This window comes from Notothenia rossii, assembly GCF_949606895.1.
Source record: "Notothenia rossii genome assembly, chromosome: 10".
NCBI classification, from domain to species: domain Eukaryota; kingdom Metazoa; phylum Chordata; class Actinopteri; order Perciformes; family Nototheniidae; genus Notothenia; species Notothenia rossii.
Window position 1 is genome coordinate 13358953 of NC_136908.1, and position 18634 is coordinate 13377586.

The following is an 18634-nucleotide window of genomic DNA, read 5'->3' on the forward strand; positions in this document are numbered from 1 at the left end:
CGGTGCATATGATGCATTTGATTGGTGGAGGCCTGTACCGACTGCACTGATTGGTTCACATGGCTTGTTGGTAAACTGACCTGCCCCGGATGTTAATCTGAACCAGTTTTGCTAAGACGTAAGGTAACACTATTTTATTTGTATGTTTTCTGCAAAATTAGAAATACATTGTACACTATCTATGCAATTATCGATAGGAATTTATACATCGCGTACGGACCGATTATCCTATTGTTGGTTCTCGGGATAATCGTGTTAGCTAAAACAATGCTTTAATCTAGATAGCTAACGTTAGCCTCATTGCTACTTTTCAAGCTAAGCTATTATGTTACAGCAGATGTAAAGTTAAGCATGTGTACTGTAGTCTTTTAATATATCCGAAGTGCGTCTGCTTATTATGTATCCCAATTTAAGAGAATTTAGCAGAAATGTTTTTCTAATGCTAAATAAGAAAGAGGGATATTTGTTAACTACACAACATTGTATATTTTAAATTATAATGTCTTTATATTGATGTGTTAAAAAGACGTTTAATTACATTTGTGTTAAAATAACTCTTAAACAATTTTAACCATGTTATTTTATGCAATTTAATATACTTTTTGTTTAGCCATTTATAAATATTAGCCCACAGGTATACAATACTTTATAATAAAGTACAGTGTCCCTATTACACAGCTTGATTTACACAACATATTAGATGCCATTATTGTTTATTAGTTTGAAATAATGGAGTAGTTTAAAAGATGCACTGGAATAGTGTCTTATCTATATCAATAAAATGAGTGTTTTCTGTAACTCTTGCTCCAAAAAATACTTGATTTGGATTGTTGTATAGGACTTCATATGGACTAAAACAACCTCATCTTCAAAAAGAACATTCACGCGTATATTTTTGACATCGCAAGTAATTCAATTATTTAACCCTCAATCTTCTAGATCTACTGATTGATCCCTGTTGTCCCCGTCTGCTGAGAACATGTCCGACAGTGATGGCCAGGCACACGAGCCTGCTGGACTGGAGGGTCTGCCACCATTACACAGCATTTCCAAAGGAGAGGTGGTCTCTGTGCAGACATACGGAGCCTTTGTGAGACTGCCAGGCTACAAGAAGGAAGGTGGGCAAAAGTTATAGACTTTTAATATAAATATTCACAATTGGAAGATAACGTGCATTAAAAAGCTTAAATACCACCAAATACAGAGGAGTGAGTAGCAGACAACAAAAATAAGAATATTAAACCTTTAGGGGAATATTGTAAAGCTTGCAATGGGTGAAAGCAGAACTATAATGAGAAACAAAACTAAGAAACATGATGTGGCAGATACACAATAATAAATTACCTGCATCCGCTGCCAGGCAAAACAACTGCATCATGGGATTTTGGCCAGGGCCAAAACCAATGCAGTTACCAGAAAGAACACAGGAAGCAATAAGCAGCCCTCTTTGCAAAGTGTCTGTCAGTGATTGATGGAGCTGTCTCAGCAATAGATAGCAAAAGAGGCTTCAAGGCACCTAAGCTACATGTTGCTACTAGATTGGGATTTCAACATTATTTCAAAACTCCTCCTCCGATTGCACTATGGCAGTGTTTCTCAAACTTTTTCATACCAAGGACCACTTAACCAATAAAAAAACACTCGTGGACCACCTAACTCAACAAATATCAAAAAACACATCGTCTGAAAAAATGTTACAAACAAGTGGCAACATTTCTGATGAATGTGTTGCTCTGGGCTATATCATGCAATCAAAAGTGAAACTTAACCTCGCTTCATTGCGGAGATATTCCCGCGAGAGTGCGGAAAACTGAAATGTATTTATTTCAAATGTGAAATTTTACCAATATACTCACGGACCACTAGGGGGCGCTCACGGACCACACTTTGAGAAGCACTGCACTATGGATATTCAGTTCTGCTTTGTTTTGTATAAAACAAAGAGGCTGTAAAGTGTCCTGCAATATGTGGATATGTTACATAGAGCAAGCATTATTGTATAATGTCCTATGTTAGCATAGTGACACAGTGGGAACATGAACTTCTTCAGTAAAGGGTTAAAGTGTTTGCCGTTGGTAAGAGTTGCTAAGAAGTTGAACACATTGATGAATCAAGATGTCACAATTGTCCTTGACCTGCATGTCATACTAAATACCTTCTGTTCGTTTCCACCACTGGAGGGCGATATAAGCAATGTTTACTGTGAAAAATCCATCATCCAAACCATTTGTTTTGCATTGCACATACAGGCCTGGTACATGTGAGTGAGATGTCAGCATCGAGGGTTGAGAATGCCTCAGAGATTGTCGATATGGGGGAAAAGATCTGGATTAAAGTCATTGGGAGAGAGGTAAGAAGACACACACAGACACACACACCATTCTGTGTCAGTGAAGTGAGCAGAAAGACTGATAACTTGTGCCCCATCTCCCAGATTCAAGGCGACAAGGTGAAGTTGTCCTTCTCAATGAAAGCTGTCAATCAGGGAACAGGACAGGATTTGGACCCAAACAATGTTAACGGAGAGTAAGTGCTCTTGGTTTTATAATATCTTTGTGTCTCAACATGGGTGCACAGACTTGTAACATTGTCTGTTTGTGGTTGCAGCCAAGATCAGAGGCGACGTAGGAAATTCAGAGATCACACAGGCAACAGGATCACACTGGAAGCTGTTCTCAACACAACATGCTCAAAGTGCGGCTGCAAAGGTAACAAACAAAGAAACTTCATATGTTTTTTTTCACTTTTCTACCGTAATATTCGCTTGAAATCACTTTTTAAATGTGCGTAGTATAAAGGAAATCGTTACCCTTTTCAGGTCACTTCACAAAGGACTGTTTCTCCACTCCGGGCTTGCAGTACGCTCTGGTGCCTGAAGAGGAGGATGCAGCGTCACGGCAACAACCACTGCTGACCCCAGCTGTTGCACCACAGCTAGACTCAGACAAAAAGAAAAAGAAAAAGAAGGTAAAATCCTGACAGTTACTGCCCTGCATCGCTTCCTTTTTCCCCCCGAACTTTCCTTTCATTTTGTATTTCTCGGTTGTGACTCATCTGACACAACAACCCACATGTCTCTGATTGGCAATGCATGACTGTAAGAGATGTAAGACGGCTTCTTGAGAATCGGCAAAAATGTTGTCTCTGTGGTGGCTTTTCTGCTGATGTAATGAAAAGTAAATGTTTTATGACTGAGTTTTGAGGAATTGAACCGGCTGTCTCGTTGCTTATAATATCTGCATGGCCGATGCTCAAGATCCTTTTGTTGCCACATAATAGGAGGAAAATAAAACGGCACCCACCCCTTATCCGACTAAGATGAAGCACCTTAGCTACAGATGATCACATTTACTGAAGAAAACATCTTTGAAATGAGATCTGTGCAAAAATCCTTTGATCAGAGACCTTCAAGGCAAGAACAGATATCAAGTGAATGCAGCAGTACAAACATAATTTGATTGGCCCTAATGCAGAACACATGTCAATCAGTGGAACCTGTTGGGCAAAAAAATAAAGGGTCCTCTATAAAGAAAGGTAAAGGAAGACCAAAAACCCATTGAATATACAAAATTGGCAATATGTACAACCAGAGAGAATATACAAAAATAGAGATACATTCTTTTGTACATTATGCTTCCGATATAACACAAATCTTACATTCTCCTTGTATTTATATCCTCCAGGAGAAGAAAATGAAGAAGAAGAGGAAGAGGGAGAGGAAGGAGTCAGGGAGCGACAGCAGCAACAGCACCAGTGACGAATGCAAATCCAAGAAGAGACGCCACGAGCACGACAAAGAGGACAAGAAGAAGAAGAAACACAAGAAACACAGATCACACAAACACAGCTGAGACAGCCGCACATACGTACGCAACTTACATATCTTCAGTCACACACACTGCAGCTATCACACAGACGCAGAAGAGGAAGTGGTTGGCATCAGACTGCCAGATATGTATCTTTTTCTTTTTTATCCCTCCACTTACAGCTCAATACAGATATCTTCGACCATATGGGTTAACCCATCTTATTTAAAGCTTGCAGACTTCCTATCAAATTTCCAATCTAATTATGTCCAGAGGGTAAAGGGTTGCAAAATCACAAGCCCCACTTGTCCTAAAGTAACCTCTGGCTCCCACTCAGAGGGAGGAGTGTACTCATACTATATGTAACAGGATAAGTGAAACCAATATGGCTGCAAGCGGCTTCCCGCATGGAATCTAGATATTGTTTTACATCAGACTTAGATTTAAAATTCTTAAAGTAGCCCCCTCAGAGAAATCCACACACAAACAGGAAGTAGTACAGACAAACAGGACGTGTAATACCGCACATGTGAGTGTGACAGGATCCTCAGGTTGTGATTATATCCTGGAGCTGTATTCAGTTCATTGGCCATTAGCATACGTGTGTCTATGTATAGCTTTCAACACACACAGCTGTTTTCCTGCATGTCAACTGTTAACTCCATTAAAGTTGTTTTTATTTGTAAACAGAAAAAATGCCTTTTGAAGTCTTTGTTCTCTGCCCTTGAACTCATAACGTTGCTGTTTTTAAGTAAGCCCATGTGGGACTAAAAAACACACGCACGCAAACATGATAATGGAAGTTGGGTCTGTTCCACCCTGGGGTCAAATAATGTCAGGTCATGATTGAGCTGATAGTTTGACACGTCAGGTCATGTCCAACAAGGTCAAAGGCGCAAAGTTGACATGGCAGTGTTGGTTTTTCTTTCAAAAGATAACCCCCTGTCAGTGAAAGACAAGATAAGGCGATGTTAAGGGATCTGCATTGTACTTCTTTTGATGTTGTCTCAAAAATCCCTCTTGGAGGATTGTGGAGAAAAGATTGTTTCCAGCTACAGTGATTTGACAACTCCAGTTCATTCTTCAGTCTAAGAACTCCTCTTCTTTTTTGTACTTCTCCTTTCTGCCCTTATTACCAAACAGATGTACAAATTGGATGTAATGTGGCCAGTTACCAGAATTGTATTGCACATAATTGCATGATAAATGGAAACCAACACAAGACTTTAGAAATAAGAAACTACTTTGCATATTTGTTTAACTTGTATTACAAAGTTTGATTTGACCTGGGGGACACTTGGGTAAGAGGAACATGGAAATTGTTTTGGGGTGAACTTTTCCCTTTTAGCAGGGTAAAGAGGTTGAGGCAAAAAGGGACATGGATCACCCTGCAACCTTTCAACTCTTCAACCTTCTGCTAGCTGGCAGTTAGTCGCTAACTCATGACATCAATGTACTGAGGGAGGGAATGAGCCGAATTTAGAAAGCACACACACTCACACACCTAGAGTACAAGCACAGGACTCAAAGCTGTCCTTGCCCCTAGTGCCAGTGAAGGACATTTGGTGTATATGTAATTTTGGGGTCACTTTTTAAAATAGATGGATTTTATGTGAAATGTGCCCAGATTCAAATGCATCGAGTAATCACAGCCTTGTGTCAACACCTTTATATATACACAGTCTATGCTCAACACGAGTGAATGAAAACCTTGAACTAGTTAGTATATTTACCAAAATGTTTATCTTTTTTGATCCATGGTTTCTGATAAGTCTTGGCCCCCTCTTCATTTCTGACACAGCTTGATGCCAGATTTAACAACTTTCCCCTTCGTAGTCAGGGAGAGGACAAGATACTCTCCCACTCTCTCTCTCTCGCTCTCTCTCTCTCGCTCTCTCTCTCTCTCTCACACACACACACACACACACACACACACACACACACACACACACACACACACACACACACACACACACACACAGGAGCTGCTGAGGAGCTATAATTAACTGAGTCCCTGTAAAAAAAGCTTTGATGGAAACTCTGGTCACATTCTGTAGATATACTTGTACAGTTGTGTTGCGCTACAGATTTTTTTACAGTCACATTAGACTTGACTGAACACTCAAGTTCAGCACTGAATTACGACAGTGCCTAATCCTTTTCTGTTATCATCTATTGATCTCAACCATAATCAACCATGTGCAAACACTAAACACCTCAAACACAACCAGGAGCCGTTTGATTGGTTTAACAGTTTGTCCAACAGTGTAGACACTTTATTTGTTGTTCACGTTGCAATAGACAACCGTTGAAATTCAAACACTTAACCAAGTTTATCATAGGCACCATGCAGAAAACATTTTCTAAAAAAGAATTATCATCCAAAACTGGATCTTTAGAGAGCAAAACAACAACAAATCATCAGAAATTATTCAGTGTTTCTTGCAGTATTGGGACCAAAGTATAAAGAAAATGATATGGAGAGAAGGGATGTTACAGTCAGCCGGGATGTTAATACTGAGCACAGTGTGAGGGGAACCTGCGGCAACCATACGAGGTTTTATTGTTCTGTTTTGGGGTCGCAGGGGCTTTAGCTGTGGCAAGAAGATGCTGGAGGGATGTTTCAGTGCTGGGATTTACTCTGCCTTAACGTAGCGACGTATGGATTCGACATCATCCATTTTTAGTGTCTGTGATGGAGAGAAAAAGACGGTTTGAATACAACAAACACACACATTTGATTTATTTTTTATTGTATGCATTTGGTGTGACCACTGACCAGTGTGAGGCTGTTGCCGTTGACTTCCCTGACCAGGCTGGTCTCTTTGCCGTCCCACTTCTGGGTGTGCACCAACTTCCCACCATCAACTGTTACAAAGGACTACAGGAACAAGGAAAAGGGAGATTATTACATATACAAGATAATGGGCCGTTTAATGTCAAAAATGCATTTAAATAGAATTTGCTTAGCTGAGGGTTATATTTCATGAGGCTATTTAATATCTATATTTCAGTAATTATCAGAAACAAGCACTTTACTTTTTAGTCAACTACATTTATTGGACAGCCTACCTTGCAGATTTCACATTTGTATAGGTACAACTATATGACTAGCTATAACAGAGGATAAATGTGACTTACTTAAACTTCAAAATCTTGCTTTAGCTGAACAGTGATATCTATTAAAAGTAGTTTATAATCCATATCTATTTGTAATATAATGTTGGCTAACATAACCAACATAAGTTCATTGGGGTGTTTTACGTCTTGTAAATGTAGCTTATTGCTTGTAAAAGCAAGAATGTATGATTTATTTCTCTCTAAATGTAAATAGTGTCACTCTAGAGTCAGTAATAATGTGCCAATCATTTATTAATAATCCAACACTCAAATGGGGTATACACTTTCACTTTTGATACTTAAAGGTGGGGTAGGTAATTTTGGAGAAACCAGCTCGAGTGCGCTAGAATTTGAAAATACATAGCCGGAAAAAATATGCCACTTCCTTACAGAGCCTCTCCTCCAACACACACAAACGCGCACATGACCAATAAGGGCACGAGATAAGTTTGTACACAGATGGAAGACTGACAGGCAGGTAGGCCATCCAGTTATTTTATTTTAAAATTATTGGTCGTGCTTTTTACAATACTACGGCTTCCACAGATGATGTTTTTTAATGGATTTTTTGTCAAAGCACTTCAGATATTCATTGCTATCGGGATGTTAAGAGCATTCCATGGAATATAACAAAAAGTGTATCTCGAGCCGGTTTCTCAAACTTACCTACCCCACCTTTAAATACTGGTTATTGTTGCCTCTGCCCTGCCTCATTTTGGGAATTAAAGTTCTGGCAGAGATTATAAAAACGATGATTTACAATGAGCCACAAATAAGGATTTCTCTAGTCCTTTCTTATATGAAGCATTCTAATGACTGATTATCCTCGTCATATATTTATGGATGCAGTATTTTATTAACATATGGGTAACATAAGGTCACACATTGATAAAGTAGGGTTCTCTCTTGATTGTTGGTAGTATTTGCTGATGTGCCTTTGACCTCTCACCTTGACTTTCCTGTCATCAGCGGTGGTCTCATCGAACTCCTCATTCAGCTTGAAGGAGAGCTCTGTGTTCTTGATGGCGCTCTGCGTCTTCAACGTCACCTTGTCTCCCTCCACTGAGATGATGGTGGTGGGCTTGGTCACGTTCCCGACCTGGCGTGTAGCGAAGCCAACCCCTGTAGAAAACAAAGACACATGGGTAAATGAAATATTCTGGGGAAGGATATTAAGGATAGTGTAGCTTTGATGCGCAAGCCAAGCCCCGATCAAATAAACGGGCAACGCCTTGCCTCAACTGCCAATGAGCATTAGGCTAAACGCCAACAAAAGCAATATACAGGCCAGTTAGCAGGAAACCAAACGTCTTTTGTAATCAAGTAAAGTACATGACCGCTAGATCAGAGTGAAGTCATCATACTACAATTGTATTTATTTTTGAAGTATGTTTTTTGGTTTTATTTGTTTGCTTTCTTTTTTATATTTTTCGAAAATATGAATATAAATTATAATAGCTGATAATAATTTTTTTTTTTTTAAACGTAGCCATGTATGTGTCCTTTGGCTCTCCTTCACGCTCTAATCTCTGTTTGTGTTCAGTCAAACCATGCAGCAGCATGTTCTTCAAACAGTGCATGTTCCCATTGACCTGTCTGGGCACGCATTTGTGCAAATCATTACTCCTGTTTATTTTAGGGTGGGTGTGTCTGCGATGGATCAAGAGAGCATTTGATTGAACAATAGTGACTCACATATTTAATAGAAGAGAAAATCAGGTCTCTTTTTTTAGCTGACGATCCAGTTTATCTCTACGAGCTGAAACAGCTTTTTTCCCAAGTGTGTGTGTGTGTGTCATCACTCAGGAGGATTAGGGTGAAAGGTTGGAGGGTTTCTGTGTTGAGTAGAGCAGACAGGTCGTCGCTCATATGGCTCTGAGGTCAGCGGGCATGAATCTCTCACTCGCAAAGTCAAACAGTGCAGTGTCATTCTTCACGCTAGTAAAACTCAGAGCCCCCATCACACACACATGCCAAACTATGCGTGTGATAGTTGGGTCTCCAAGTTATCCGTACATACAATGTCGTCCCATTAGCTCCTGAGCATTGGGACCACCTTAATATTCAGCTCCTCCCATGGCCTGACACAATGAACGGCTTTCAGCGAAGGTCACCCACATTATGCTCAAGTGTGTGAATGCCAGCTTGTTACCATTCAGCGTTTCTCACAGTGGGGGTTGGTGGGGGGGGGATGGGGGCTCTCCACTAAAGGAAGGCCCCTCCCTTATTCAAGCTGCACCATGTGGTCAACCACTCTTCCTCTTATCCCTCCCCCTCTGGTTCCCATCCTCTCCTGTTTCTTTCTCTCTTCTCTGTTCAAAGATTCAAAGGATTTATTGTCAAATGCACAGTAGCTACAGTGTAGTTACGGCAATGAAAATCTTAAGTCCCTCGTTCCTCTAACAATGCCACATAAATGTAAGCATAAACAGTACAAATGTAAATTAAAACAGTAAAAATAGTGCAAGAAGAAACAGAGTTGAAATCAAGATTATGTTGTAACATCAATGTGGAAGTAATAAGATAAGATAGAACTAAGGTAGTAAACCATATACAAGTCAACTATGATTAAATATGCCAGAAAATGATGTAGGTGACCAAGTGAATGCAGGAGTCTATATACATATGAATAGAATTAGATAAATATGTAAACCTATTTTTTTTGTCTCCATTCTCAATCTTGGTTCCACCCTTGTTTAGCCCTTCTCCTTTTATCTTCCATACATGTTCCATGGCTGTTTAAACAGGTTTAGCACCAAACACTCCTTATTATCGTAGCTAATTTGTACATGTGCTCGCATGCAGTACTGGCAGCCGTGCATCATCTCTTGGCTGCCCATCACACATGCGCGAACACAGCCTAAACACATGCTTACCCAGCTTCTTCATGTACTCATCAAACTTCTCACTATCCTTCAGGTTCCAGGTGCCAACGAAAACATCGACCATGTTTGCAGCAGAGTGGAGGGTGGAGAGCTAGAGAGACTGTGTGAGGGTGTGAGAGGCAAAGCTAGGAGGGAGAGACAGACTGTGGAGAGGGTAAGAGACACCGGGAGTATAGTCAGCAGCACCACGCGCTGCGCTGCAATCCTACTGGCTGGTTTACCACGGCTGTTCGTGACGTGATCATGCTGTGCAAAAAAAGGGAGGAGGGAGGGAGGTGGAGACAAGAGAGACAAGAGAAAGAGAAAGAGAGAGAGAGAGAGAGAGAGAGAGAGAGAGAGAGAGAGAGAGAGAGAGAGAGAGAGAAAATAAGCAAAATTGAAGATCTACAAGTAATTTACCTTGGAAAAATACCAATACCAATTGTACATCTGCTTCAAGTAAAAGTCCTGCATTTAAAATCTTGCTTAAGTAAAAGTACAAGTATTGTCAATACTAACTTGCCCTTAGCTTACTTCATTGCTCCCAATTTGGGATTTTTTTCTCCGTTACAGCAAGATGTAAACAAGGCATTGCACCTTATGTGAAAATTAAAAAACCTAGAAAATAAACCAAGATAAACATACAATGGAAACATCGAAAGTTACAAAATAACTAGTAAAATATACTCATACCGACAGTGAAAATTACATATCTGTAGATATTGACAGTGAAAGATACTATATATATATAGTACCAAAAGAGAAAATAATGTTATTATTAATAAGGGCCTATTTCATAATAATATATATACACTATATTATGATTATTGATGCCTTAAATCACAGTTTGTAAAAGTGGAGCACATATATATTACTTTGCTATTCGACATCTCAATGAAATATATTCTGAAAGGTTACCGGTAACTAAAGCTTTTCCCAAATGTAGTCGAGCAGAAGTAAAACGTATACAATTACTTTAAAAGTACTTAGAAGTACTAAAATTGTCCTTAGTAATAAGTGTACTTCACTGCAATCCACCACTGGCAACATGTTAGTTCGTTAGTGAGAGTATCATATTTGTTTTTGCAAAAATAGCTGACACGCAAAACAAGTACATTTAACTGAGAATTAGAATATCTTATGTTTTGGCTGTATTCAGTTATTAGTGTTATAAGTGGTTTGTGTACAGGAAGCCATAGCGTGATTTTGGCAATTAAGTATTCATTCTCAGGCTCCTCCAACAATGCAACATAAAATGTATTCAACATAAAAATAACTAAGTCATACTTAATGCAATAGACGGAATAGCTTCCACAGCACCATCTCAAAACAATGTCTAGCGTGCAAAACAAGTTTATTTGAATGAGAGTTGGAATGTTTTGTTTCGTCTGCATTCATTTTTTAGTAGTCCATATGTGCAAAGGAATGTATTCCCCTACATTCTCAATGTTAACGCATACAATGTAAGACTTGTTAAAGGAATGCCACTAGCAATGCTGTACTCATTCATGACCATGCTAACAAAGGGAATTTAAATGTTTTAACCCTTGATTAATAGAGAGAAGGATAGCAACAGTAAATACACCAAAGCTGAAGAGAATAAAGGCAGAGTCAATAGAGGGGGAGGAAGAACAATCCCCCACTGTGAGAGAGACGAGAAGAAAAACAGATTGAGTCTGGGGGGAGGGAGGGGGGTGATTGATTTTTTAAAAAGGGGTGGGGGGGTTGAGGTTTGTAACGTATGTTAAGTTAGTCCTCTCTGCCCCCTCTACATGCTTCACTACGTTTCTCCTCTGTGACCCTTCTTCCTCTGGTTTTCCACTTGCTTTTGTTCTTGTTTGACTTCTAATGACCTCCGTCTAGCCTGCCTGAGAACAGAGGGGGGTGGGTGTGTGTGTGTGTGTGTGTGTGTGTGTGTGTGTGTGTGTGTGTGTGTGTGTGTGTGTGTGTGTGTGTGTGTGTGTGTGTGTGTGTGTGTGTGTGTTTACACATGAAGGAAGATAGAGCTGGAGTCATGAGTGTCAAAAAAATAAGGGTGTAATGTTTATGTAGCATAACAGCATTTTTTATAATTCCTGACAATAACTAATAATGGTATTGAACTTAATGAAACTTTTGTATATACAAATAACACTTTTCTGATTCTGATTTGTGTTGTTAGGAAGGAAAGGCCATAAACCATGAAGCTACATCTTGCAGTTGAAAGTCTTAAAAGAGGGATAAACAGCTTGTCGGATCAGTCAAACAAAACTTAAGCTCGATAACTAACATATGACATCTCTGTGGTTGCAACAGTGGCGTCTGCTGGCCTGGGCATCCGGGGCGTATCCGGGTATTATCAAAATATAGTTAAAGTACCAAAAGTAAAAGTATTCATTGTGCAGATTGGTCCATTTCAGAATAATATATATGATAAGTTTTATAATTATTGATCATTAAAGTGTTATCAAAGCTGGTAAAGGTGCAGCTAGTTTGAATGACTTTGTATACTGCAGGGTAGCTTGTGAATTTACTCCAGATGGAACTAAAGTCTGATTTAAGACTTGATTATATTTCACATCATTCATCCAGATCTGTAAAGTAACTAAAGGCATTCAATACATGTAGTGGAGTAAAAGTACACCATTTACCTCAGAGCTGTAGTGGCGTAGAAGTACAAAGTAGCATCAAAGTAAAGGACAAATATCTCAACATTTTACTTAAGTACAGTACTTGAATAGGTGTACTTAGTAACTTCCCAAATCTGAAATCAGATATGACTTCAAGTCATGTGATAATTTATTAGCATTTGATCCTTCAACTTGGCCTCAGGAAATGCAAGGACTTCACAGTTTTGACAAGTGAAGGAGACACTGAGGAGGACCACGCTTCGTGTGGGGTGAGTACCAAACGCTGTCTCCTGGTACTCATCTGAGTAACTCACTAAAAAAGTTATGCACCCCTGAATAGAATACATTAACCATGCTTTACCTGAACCTCATCATGACACTAGAGAGGACGGCAGGATTGTAATTTCCCGTGTTCATTGAATGCAAATGTTATGTAAAAGATTATTTCCAAGGCACACCTTCATATGATCATTATAAAAAAAATGAAAAACAGTTATGAAATACTATATGACAGTAAAACAAGAATACAGTTTAAAAGGAGTGATTTGTAAAATATCCATAAAGAAAAAGAAAATCTGTTTACAGTTCTGTTTCAAATGGATGTATCCATAGATATCTTCATGTTGTTCTCAAAGTGCACCAGATTGCTGCATTTAACTTCAATATTTAAAAAAAATAATCTTCCCGTGGGAACATGCCCCCGGACCCCCCCTAGAGGATGTTAGGTCCACTCCCCACTTGTAAAAATAGCACTTTACCCCTGCTTACACCTATATGCCGTCAGCTGATTATCGAGCCTTCATTGTAACAGTCGCGGGTACACTGTGCGTGTGGGGAGTGTTGCAGTAGAAAATTCCACTGTAGCGCCCAGTACCTTAATGGGAAACCCTACATGTTTGAGCACCCTCTATGAAACGTCAAGCTACCCCACAGCACCCTCAAAAGAAAATCTCTGGCGCCGCCACTGTGGGCTAAGCCCCTAATGTTTCCAGGTCCAGGAAACGCCCCTGGTTGCAACCAAAATATGAAACTCGACGAGTTTAAATGTTATAAAGAGCATATTTATTTACAACTAAACATGAATACACCTAAAACAAACGTTGAGTCAGTTACTGGGGTATGGGTGTGTGAAAATATGCAACAGGCGAACCAGCAGCTGTGTCCCAAAGAACAGTGAGCTGAACTGAGGGCCGGTGTTGGGCTTTTTTATCGAACCGACCTGGATCACCTGAAAGACAAACAAATACCAGCGAGGTAAGAACACAGATAGAGTCCCCTAGTGGAGTGGAGGGGGTTGTTAGTTCCCAAAATGTCAAACTATTCTTTTAAAACCAATACCAAAGTCATAATGCCAAGTGCCCCTCAAAGATGCAAATAAAGAAGTGACATTTGCAAAACATACAAAGGGTTAAATATGAATCAGTCCTCACATTGATTCGCTATGCACACAGCAGCATTGATCAACAGTACAAACATCTTCTTATCATCTGATGAAACTCCCCCATCTGCAGATGGTCTGATGATCTCTGGAAGTTGTGCAATAACACACATTAATATGATCATGATCACACACACACACACACACACACACACACACACACACACACACACACACACACACACACACACACACACACACACACACACACACACACACACACACACACACACACACACACACACACACACACACACACACACACACACACACACACACACACACACACACACACAAAGCAGGGATTGAGGGGTAAAGTCAATATCTATTACTGTCCTCAAATCACACAATGCTCCACACCCTGTCCCACTGCCCTTTTCTCCAGTTACCTCCCTTCTCTCTTTTCCAATGATGTACTGTATCTAAACGGGCACATGTGTCTGTGACAAATCAGTAAAGCGCAAGGGTATGACATTTGCCTCAAACAGGTGTGTGTGTGTATGCGTGAGAGAGAGTGAGAGAGAGAGAGAGAGAGAAAGAGGAGGTGAAAGGTTGAAATTGTTCGGCTCTGGCCTAAAATACGTCCACATGCTGTCTATGGGTTGAGTTTACCATGTGTGTGTTTGATGTTGTGCAATCCTGATATATAGTGTTCTGGGATGCCACTAAGGCCATAACTCACATTGACTTGGATGTTTTTACAGCAGTTACATGCAAGACATTCCCTACTTCATAACGGCTTCTAACATGTGAAAAGCTTAAGCTGTAGGAAAATGTGCACTCACACACATAAGTGCAAATGAATGAGCATAAATGGCCACATATATTAGCAGCGCCTCTATTTGCTTTTTGCAGAATCTTAGCTCCGAGATGAACTTGTCTGATCTTGTGTACATAACACAATCAATCTTTCAGCCTAGACTACTGCCGAGGTTGATGACCTAAGACAAGATAATAACCCCTATACTGTCCAGGCACCCTGCACTGCTTGTGTTTGGCATTAACACACACTGCTTTATCCAGGCAGGCATTTGTGAGCATATCCAAGCATGTGTGTCTAAAACATTGAGCTGACATGTGCAGAAAGCTGGAAGCGTGGGATAAAATGCTTGAACAAATGAAGGAGGAGTGGGAGTGCCATACCGAGAAATTTTGATTCTTCTTCCAGCTTTCATGCAGCTGTCCTGTGCATCTGTGTGTGACTGTGAATAATACAGCAAAATAAACATCTGGACATGCCGCTCCCCTTCTGCAACTGTTTGTTGAGTCATTCATTCTGCGGCCGCTCCTCACTATACGCTCATCTGAATACTTTCTCACGGCCTTGTTCAAATGGAGCCAGAGTGCCATGATAGAAAGTTAATTACATGAATGGAGGGGTAACGCTTCAGTGTCAGGTCTCTGCATGACTGGTTTCAGAAGGAATTGTAGACCTTTAAACATACATTACTGTTGGGTAACATGCAGAGGCATATTTTTTTATAAACTATAAGTATATACCCTGTAGCTAATGGTTACATTAATGTTTAATGGATACAACTCATTAAAACTGCAATTCTTAATGAGACATTTTTTTAAATGGCGAATTAGCTTATTTTCAGCAGTTCTTTTCCACAAGCATTGTTGGTAATTCACACAACTGTTGTACTGTAAACATTAGGTAATTGTAACTATAATGGTATTTTCATGAAAGGCTACTTTATAATTAGCTACATTTTTGTAACCTTAGGCATCTCACTGAGTAACTAAACTACTACTGAGTAACTAAACTACTATAAAATCTAAATACAAAATGAATGATGATTTATTATTATGGATAAGCTATCTGACCAATATGATAAGTCAACCCCTTAGCAAATTTCACTAAATGGGAAAGCAAAGGGGGATTTTGTTTTACAACCTGGCAACCCGGGTGCCTCATTAGGGGCTTTTGACATACATTGAACTGCAATTGTGTGTGTGTGTGTGTGTGTGTGTGTGTGTGTGTGTGTGTGTGTGTGTGTGTGTGTGTGTGTATGTGTGTGTGTGTGTGTGTGTGTGTGTGTGTGTGTGTGTGTTAGGGGTTTCACCAACTAATCGACTAGTCGACTACCTTTACCACTAGTCGGCGCTGTAGGCCCTAGTCGACTAGTCGTGGAAAAAAAATGGAGGTAAACGAGGTGCTGCAAAATGCTACAAAACACGTCCGACATTCTTATGTATGGCAGTACTTCAACGAAGATGTAACCAACTCCACAGTGAAGTGTCAGTTGTGTACAGCTGTACTGAAGTACAATACAAATGCATCTGCTATGCGCAACCATCTGAAGATGACACACCCGCTGCCGACAGCTAGCACTAGCAGTAATGCTAGCACCAGTGAGCAACGGACCGGCGTCAGCACTGAACAGAGGCAAACGAACAGCAAGAAAACACGGGTCAACAGTGATGCGGATAATGAGCTACGGGATTACTGCCAGCGGACACCGCATATCCCCACAATGGATAATCCACTGGAGTGGTGGGCAGAAAACGTGCACCGCTTCCCCCGCTTTCGAGGAGCTACCTGGCTATTCCAGCCACAAGCACCCCGAGTGAGAGGGTTTTTTCCCTGGCAGGCAACACTGTCACCCGAAAGCGGTCAAGCCTCCTTCCCTCACATGTCGATGCGTTGGTGTTCAAACCAAAAATATGGAAATGTGGACGTTATCGTGGAGGACAGCGAATAAAGTGTTGCGCAACTACTATTTTGAAAAACTAGTCGACTAGTAAATATTGGTAGTTGTGAAACCCCTAGAGTGTGTGTGTGTGTGTGTGTGTGTGTGTGTGTGGCCTATGCAGATGGGCCTGAGACTGCATTCCTTGACTTGTTATGTGAGTCCTCTGGTGAGCCAGCCGCAACCTAAAAAAGAGGAAGAAACAGTCCGTTAGTTTTTCAAGGATGCAACATGTATTCAATATTTCAGATTACCCTGTTTCTTGGAATTCATTTGGTGGAAAGAAAGTTGTGAGAATCAAACCTTTATAATGCATGCCACGATAGGATTCTACATTTGTATCCTAAAACATAATCTTAATGTAATTACAAGATGAGTTGTCTCTTGTTTATCTAGCTGGGTAGTTCTTCCGGGGAAACACTCCACATGCCTGTGGGCAGCTGCTGTGGCTGCTGGGATACACCGCAGACACACTCCTCCCTCTGCTGGACACATACTAGTGGTGCATCATTAGTGTATTTCCCTTGTGGTCAAACCACCACTCATAAAATGTGAACTAAATGAAAACGAAATGTCTGCTATTATGAGACTCTTAGTCCTGTGGAATAACGAGATGACCATCAATCTCTTCATAAAATAAATAAGTAATAATCAATTTTATAGTAATCCACCCGGAGAACTCCTCGTTTTCACCAGAATCTTGAAATTATGAAAACACGTGTTCAATAACGTTGTGTTTTTAGTCACAATTTCCTCTGTTTGAATCCAGCTGCAGACATGTTGCATGTCATCTCATGGACACATACTGGTCAAGCTATTTTTTTTTCCTTAGCATATATTCTTTCAGACCAAGAGAACATTAAAAAAACCTGTTAATATATGTTTAAACTACACTTTGTCTATGAACATCTGTATATTTAAATGTACTAAAAAGGTAAGCATAACATTTATCTTATTTCTACATGTTAAAAACCTGACATTTCAAAAACCTATGACGTTTAACATAATACAACAACTAATTGCTTTCATATAATTAATCAGATATGTTTTCGAAACAGAAGACAGAACACCTATAATAATATGGGGAAAATAAATGGATGGTTTTGGATAATCACTATTTGGCACTTTTATTGTTCAGACACACTGTTGATTCTCGGTAAGTCCAGGATGCAAAGCCGGAAAAGGATTTGTTGCTGACAGATTCAACAGTAACAGTATCCTTGGAGACGGAGCCATGGGGGGCAGCGAATTAAAAGATCAACCGGACACTGAGTGTGAATTTGTTTGTGTTGGTGTGTGAGGCTGAGTATTGGATTCCTTCAGTGAAACTATGGTAACTCCCCCACCTCTCTGTCATTGTGATTTTACACCATAACGTCTTTCCAGTCATTCCAGTCCCAAAAAGGTTTTGTATGACAATGTGTTTTTTTGTATCCCTCACTAACTCTCCAGTTAACACAGAGACAGGTTTTCACATGGCAGATGCTACCATTAGGGAAATATAAGGGAAGTCCATGAATTTGCAGGTTCTACATCTGAGCAAGAGTTTACTTTCTAAAAGTGCACACTATACTAGGCTAAGTTGTGGGTTTCTGTAAGCCTTTTTCTTAGTAATTAGACGCATTCTTACGTCTATATAGTGAATGTAGAGCAGACATTAAATGAAGGCAGAGAAAGAAGGATGGCCATGGTTAGCATAGGCCTTTAAACCCTAAGGCCAGTATTACTAAGCTTTTGTGCTAGGGACCATGCTAACTTTCACCCCTCATGCATATGTCTGACCCATTCAGTTAAACAAGCAAATGATTTTTCCTGATTGAAATAAGAAAAAGGATGATCCCGTATTTAGCAAGAAAAAAGATTCCAAGAAATGTTATGCAACAGAAACTTGTTTTTTCTCTTTTTCTGATATCTATCACATCAAGGCCTCAAATTCATTCACAACCCCTTGTTAGGATCCCGAATCTCAGATGAGGAACCAGTGCAACAGGTGGCTCTTCCAGATTCGTTATTATATTTAAAGCTTTTTCTTAAATTTGACTGTTTAGGTTTAAAGATATAATCAAAGGAATTAGGATAATACTTAAAGGTCAATTGATTG

General features: G+C 39.9%; 2 protein-coding genes and 1 long non-coding RNA gene across 4 annotated transcripts; 1 reads left to right on the plus strand and 2 right to left on the minus strand.

The window, feature by feature from the left end:
* The first annotated feature begins 22 nt into the window (after positions 1–22).
* On the plus strand, positions 23–4502 carry zcchc17 (zinc finger, CCHC domain containing 17). 2 transcript variants are annotated; one of them, XM_079655044.1, is made up of 7 exons: positions 23–118; positions 940–1118; positions 2250–2350; positions 2435–2526; positions 2608–2708; positions 2819–2967; positions 3684–4502. In XM_079655044.1, exons 2-7 carry the CDS (start codon positions 980–982, stop codon positions 3849–3851), a joined length of 750 nt encoding a protein of 249 aa, XP_079511170.1. In that variant the 5' UTR covers positions 23–118; positions 940–979; the 3' UTR covers positions 3852–4502. The 2 variants fall into 2 exon arrangements, with proteins under 2 accessions (XP_079511170.1, XP_079511169.1); XM_079655043.1 differs by having other exon boundaries at positions 62–123.
* A 1541-nt stretch (positions 4503–6043) lies between these two features.
* On the minus strand, positions 6044–9968 carry fabp3 (fatty acid binding protein 3, muscle and heart). Its single transcript, XM_079654864.1, has 4 exons — positions 9803–9968; positions 7876–8048; positions 6586–6687; positions 6044–6496 (listed from the first exon to the last, which is right to left on the minus strand). Exons 1-4 carry the CDS (start codon positions 9873–9875, stop codon positions 6443–6445), a joined length of 402 nt encoding a protein of 133 aa, XP_079510990.1. The 5' UTR covers positions 9876–9968; the 3' UTR covers positions 6044–6442.
* A 6467-nt stretch (positions 9969–16435) lies between these two features.
* Positions 16436–16947, minus strand: LOC307022203. The gene is made up of 2 exons (XR_013803324.1): positions 16837–16947; positions 16436–16718 (listed from the first exon to the last, which is right to left on the minus strand). It is a non-coding gene; the product is annotated as an uncharacterized lncRNA (long non-coding RNA).
* Positions 16948–18634: the final 1687 nt, after the last annotated feature.

What these genes read in the sequence shown, in the direction of transcription:
- zcchc17 (XM_079655044.1), top strand. Translation starts at nt 980, where the DNA reads ATGTCCGACAGTGATGGCCAGGCACACGAGCCTGCTGGACTGGAGGGT. An exon ending in CCAAACAATGTTAACGGAGA is followed by an intron (nt 2,527 to 2,607) that starts GTAAGTGCTCTT and finishes TTGTGGTTGCAG; the next exon opens with CCAAGATCAGAGGCGACGTA. An exon ending in AAAAGAAAAAGAAAAAGAAG is followed by an intron (nt 2,968 to 3,683) that starts GTAAAATCCTGA and finishes TATATCCTCCAG; the next exon opens with GAGAAGAAAATGAAGAAGAA.
- fabp3 (XM_079654864.1), bottom strand. Translation starts at nt 9,875, where the DNA reads ATGGTCGATGTTTTCGTTGGCACCTGGAACCTGAAGGATAGTGAGAAG. An exon ending in TGAGTACATGAAGAAGCTGG is followed by an intron (nt 8,049 to 9,802) that starts GTAAGCATGTGT and finishes TGTTTTCTACAG; the next exon opens with GGGTTGGCTTCGCTACACGC. An exon ending in ACGGCAACAGCCTCACACTG is followed by an intron (nt 6,497 to 6,585) that starts GTCAGTGGTCAC and finishes TCTCCATCACAG; the next exon opens with ACACTAAAAATGGATGATGT.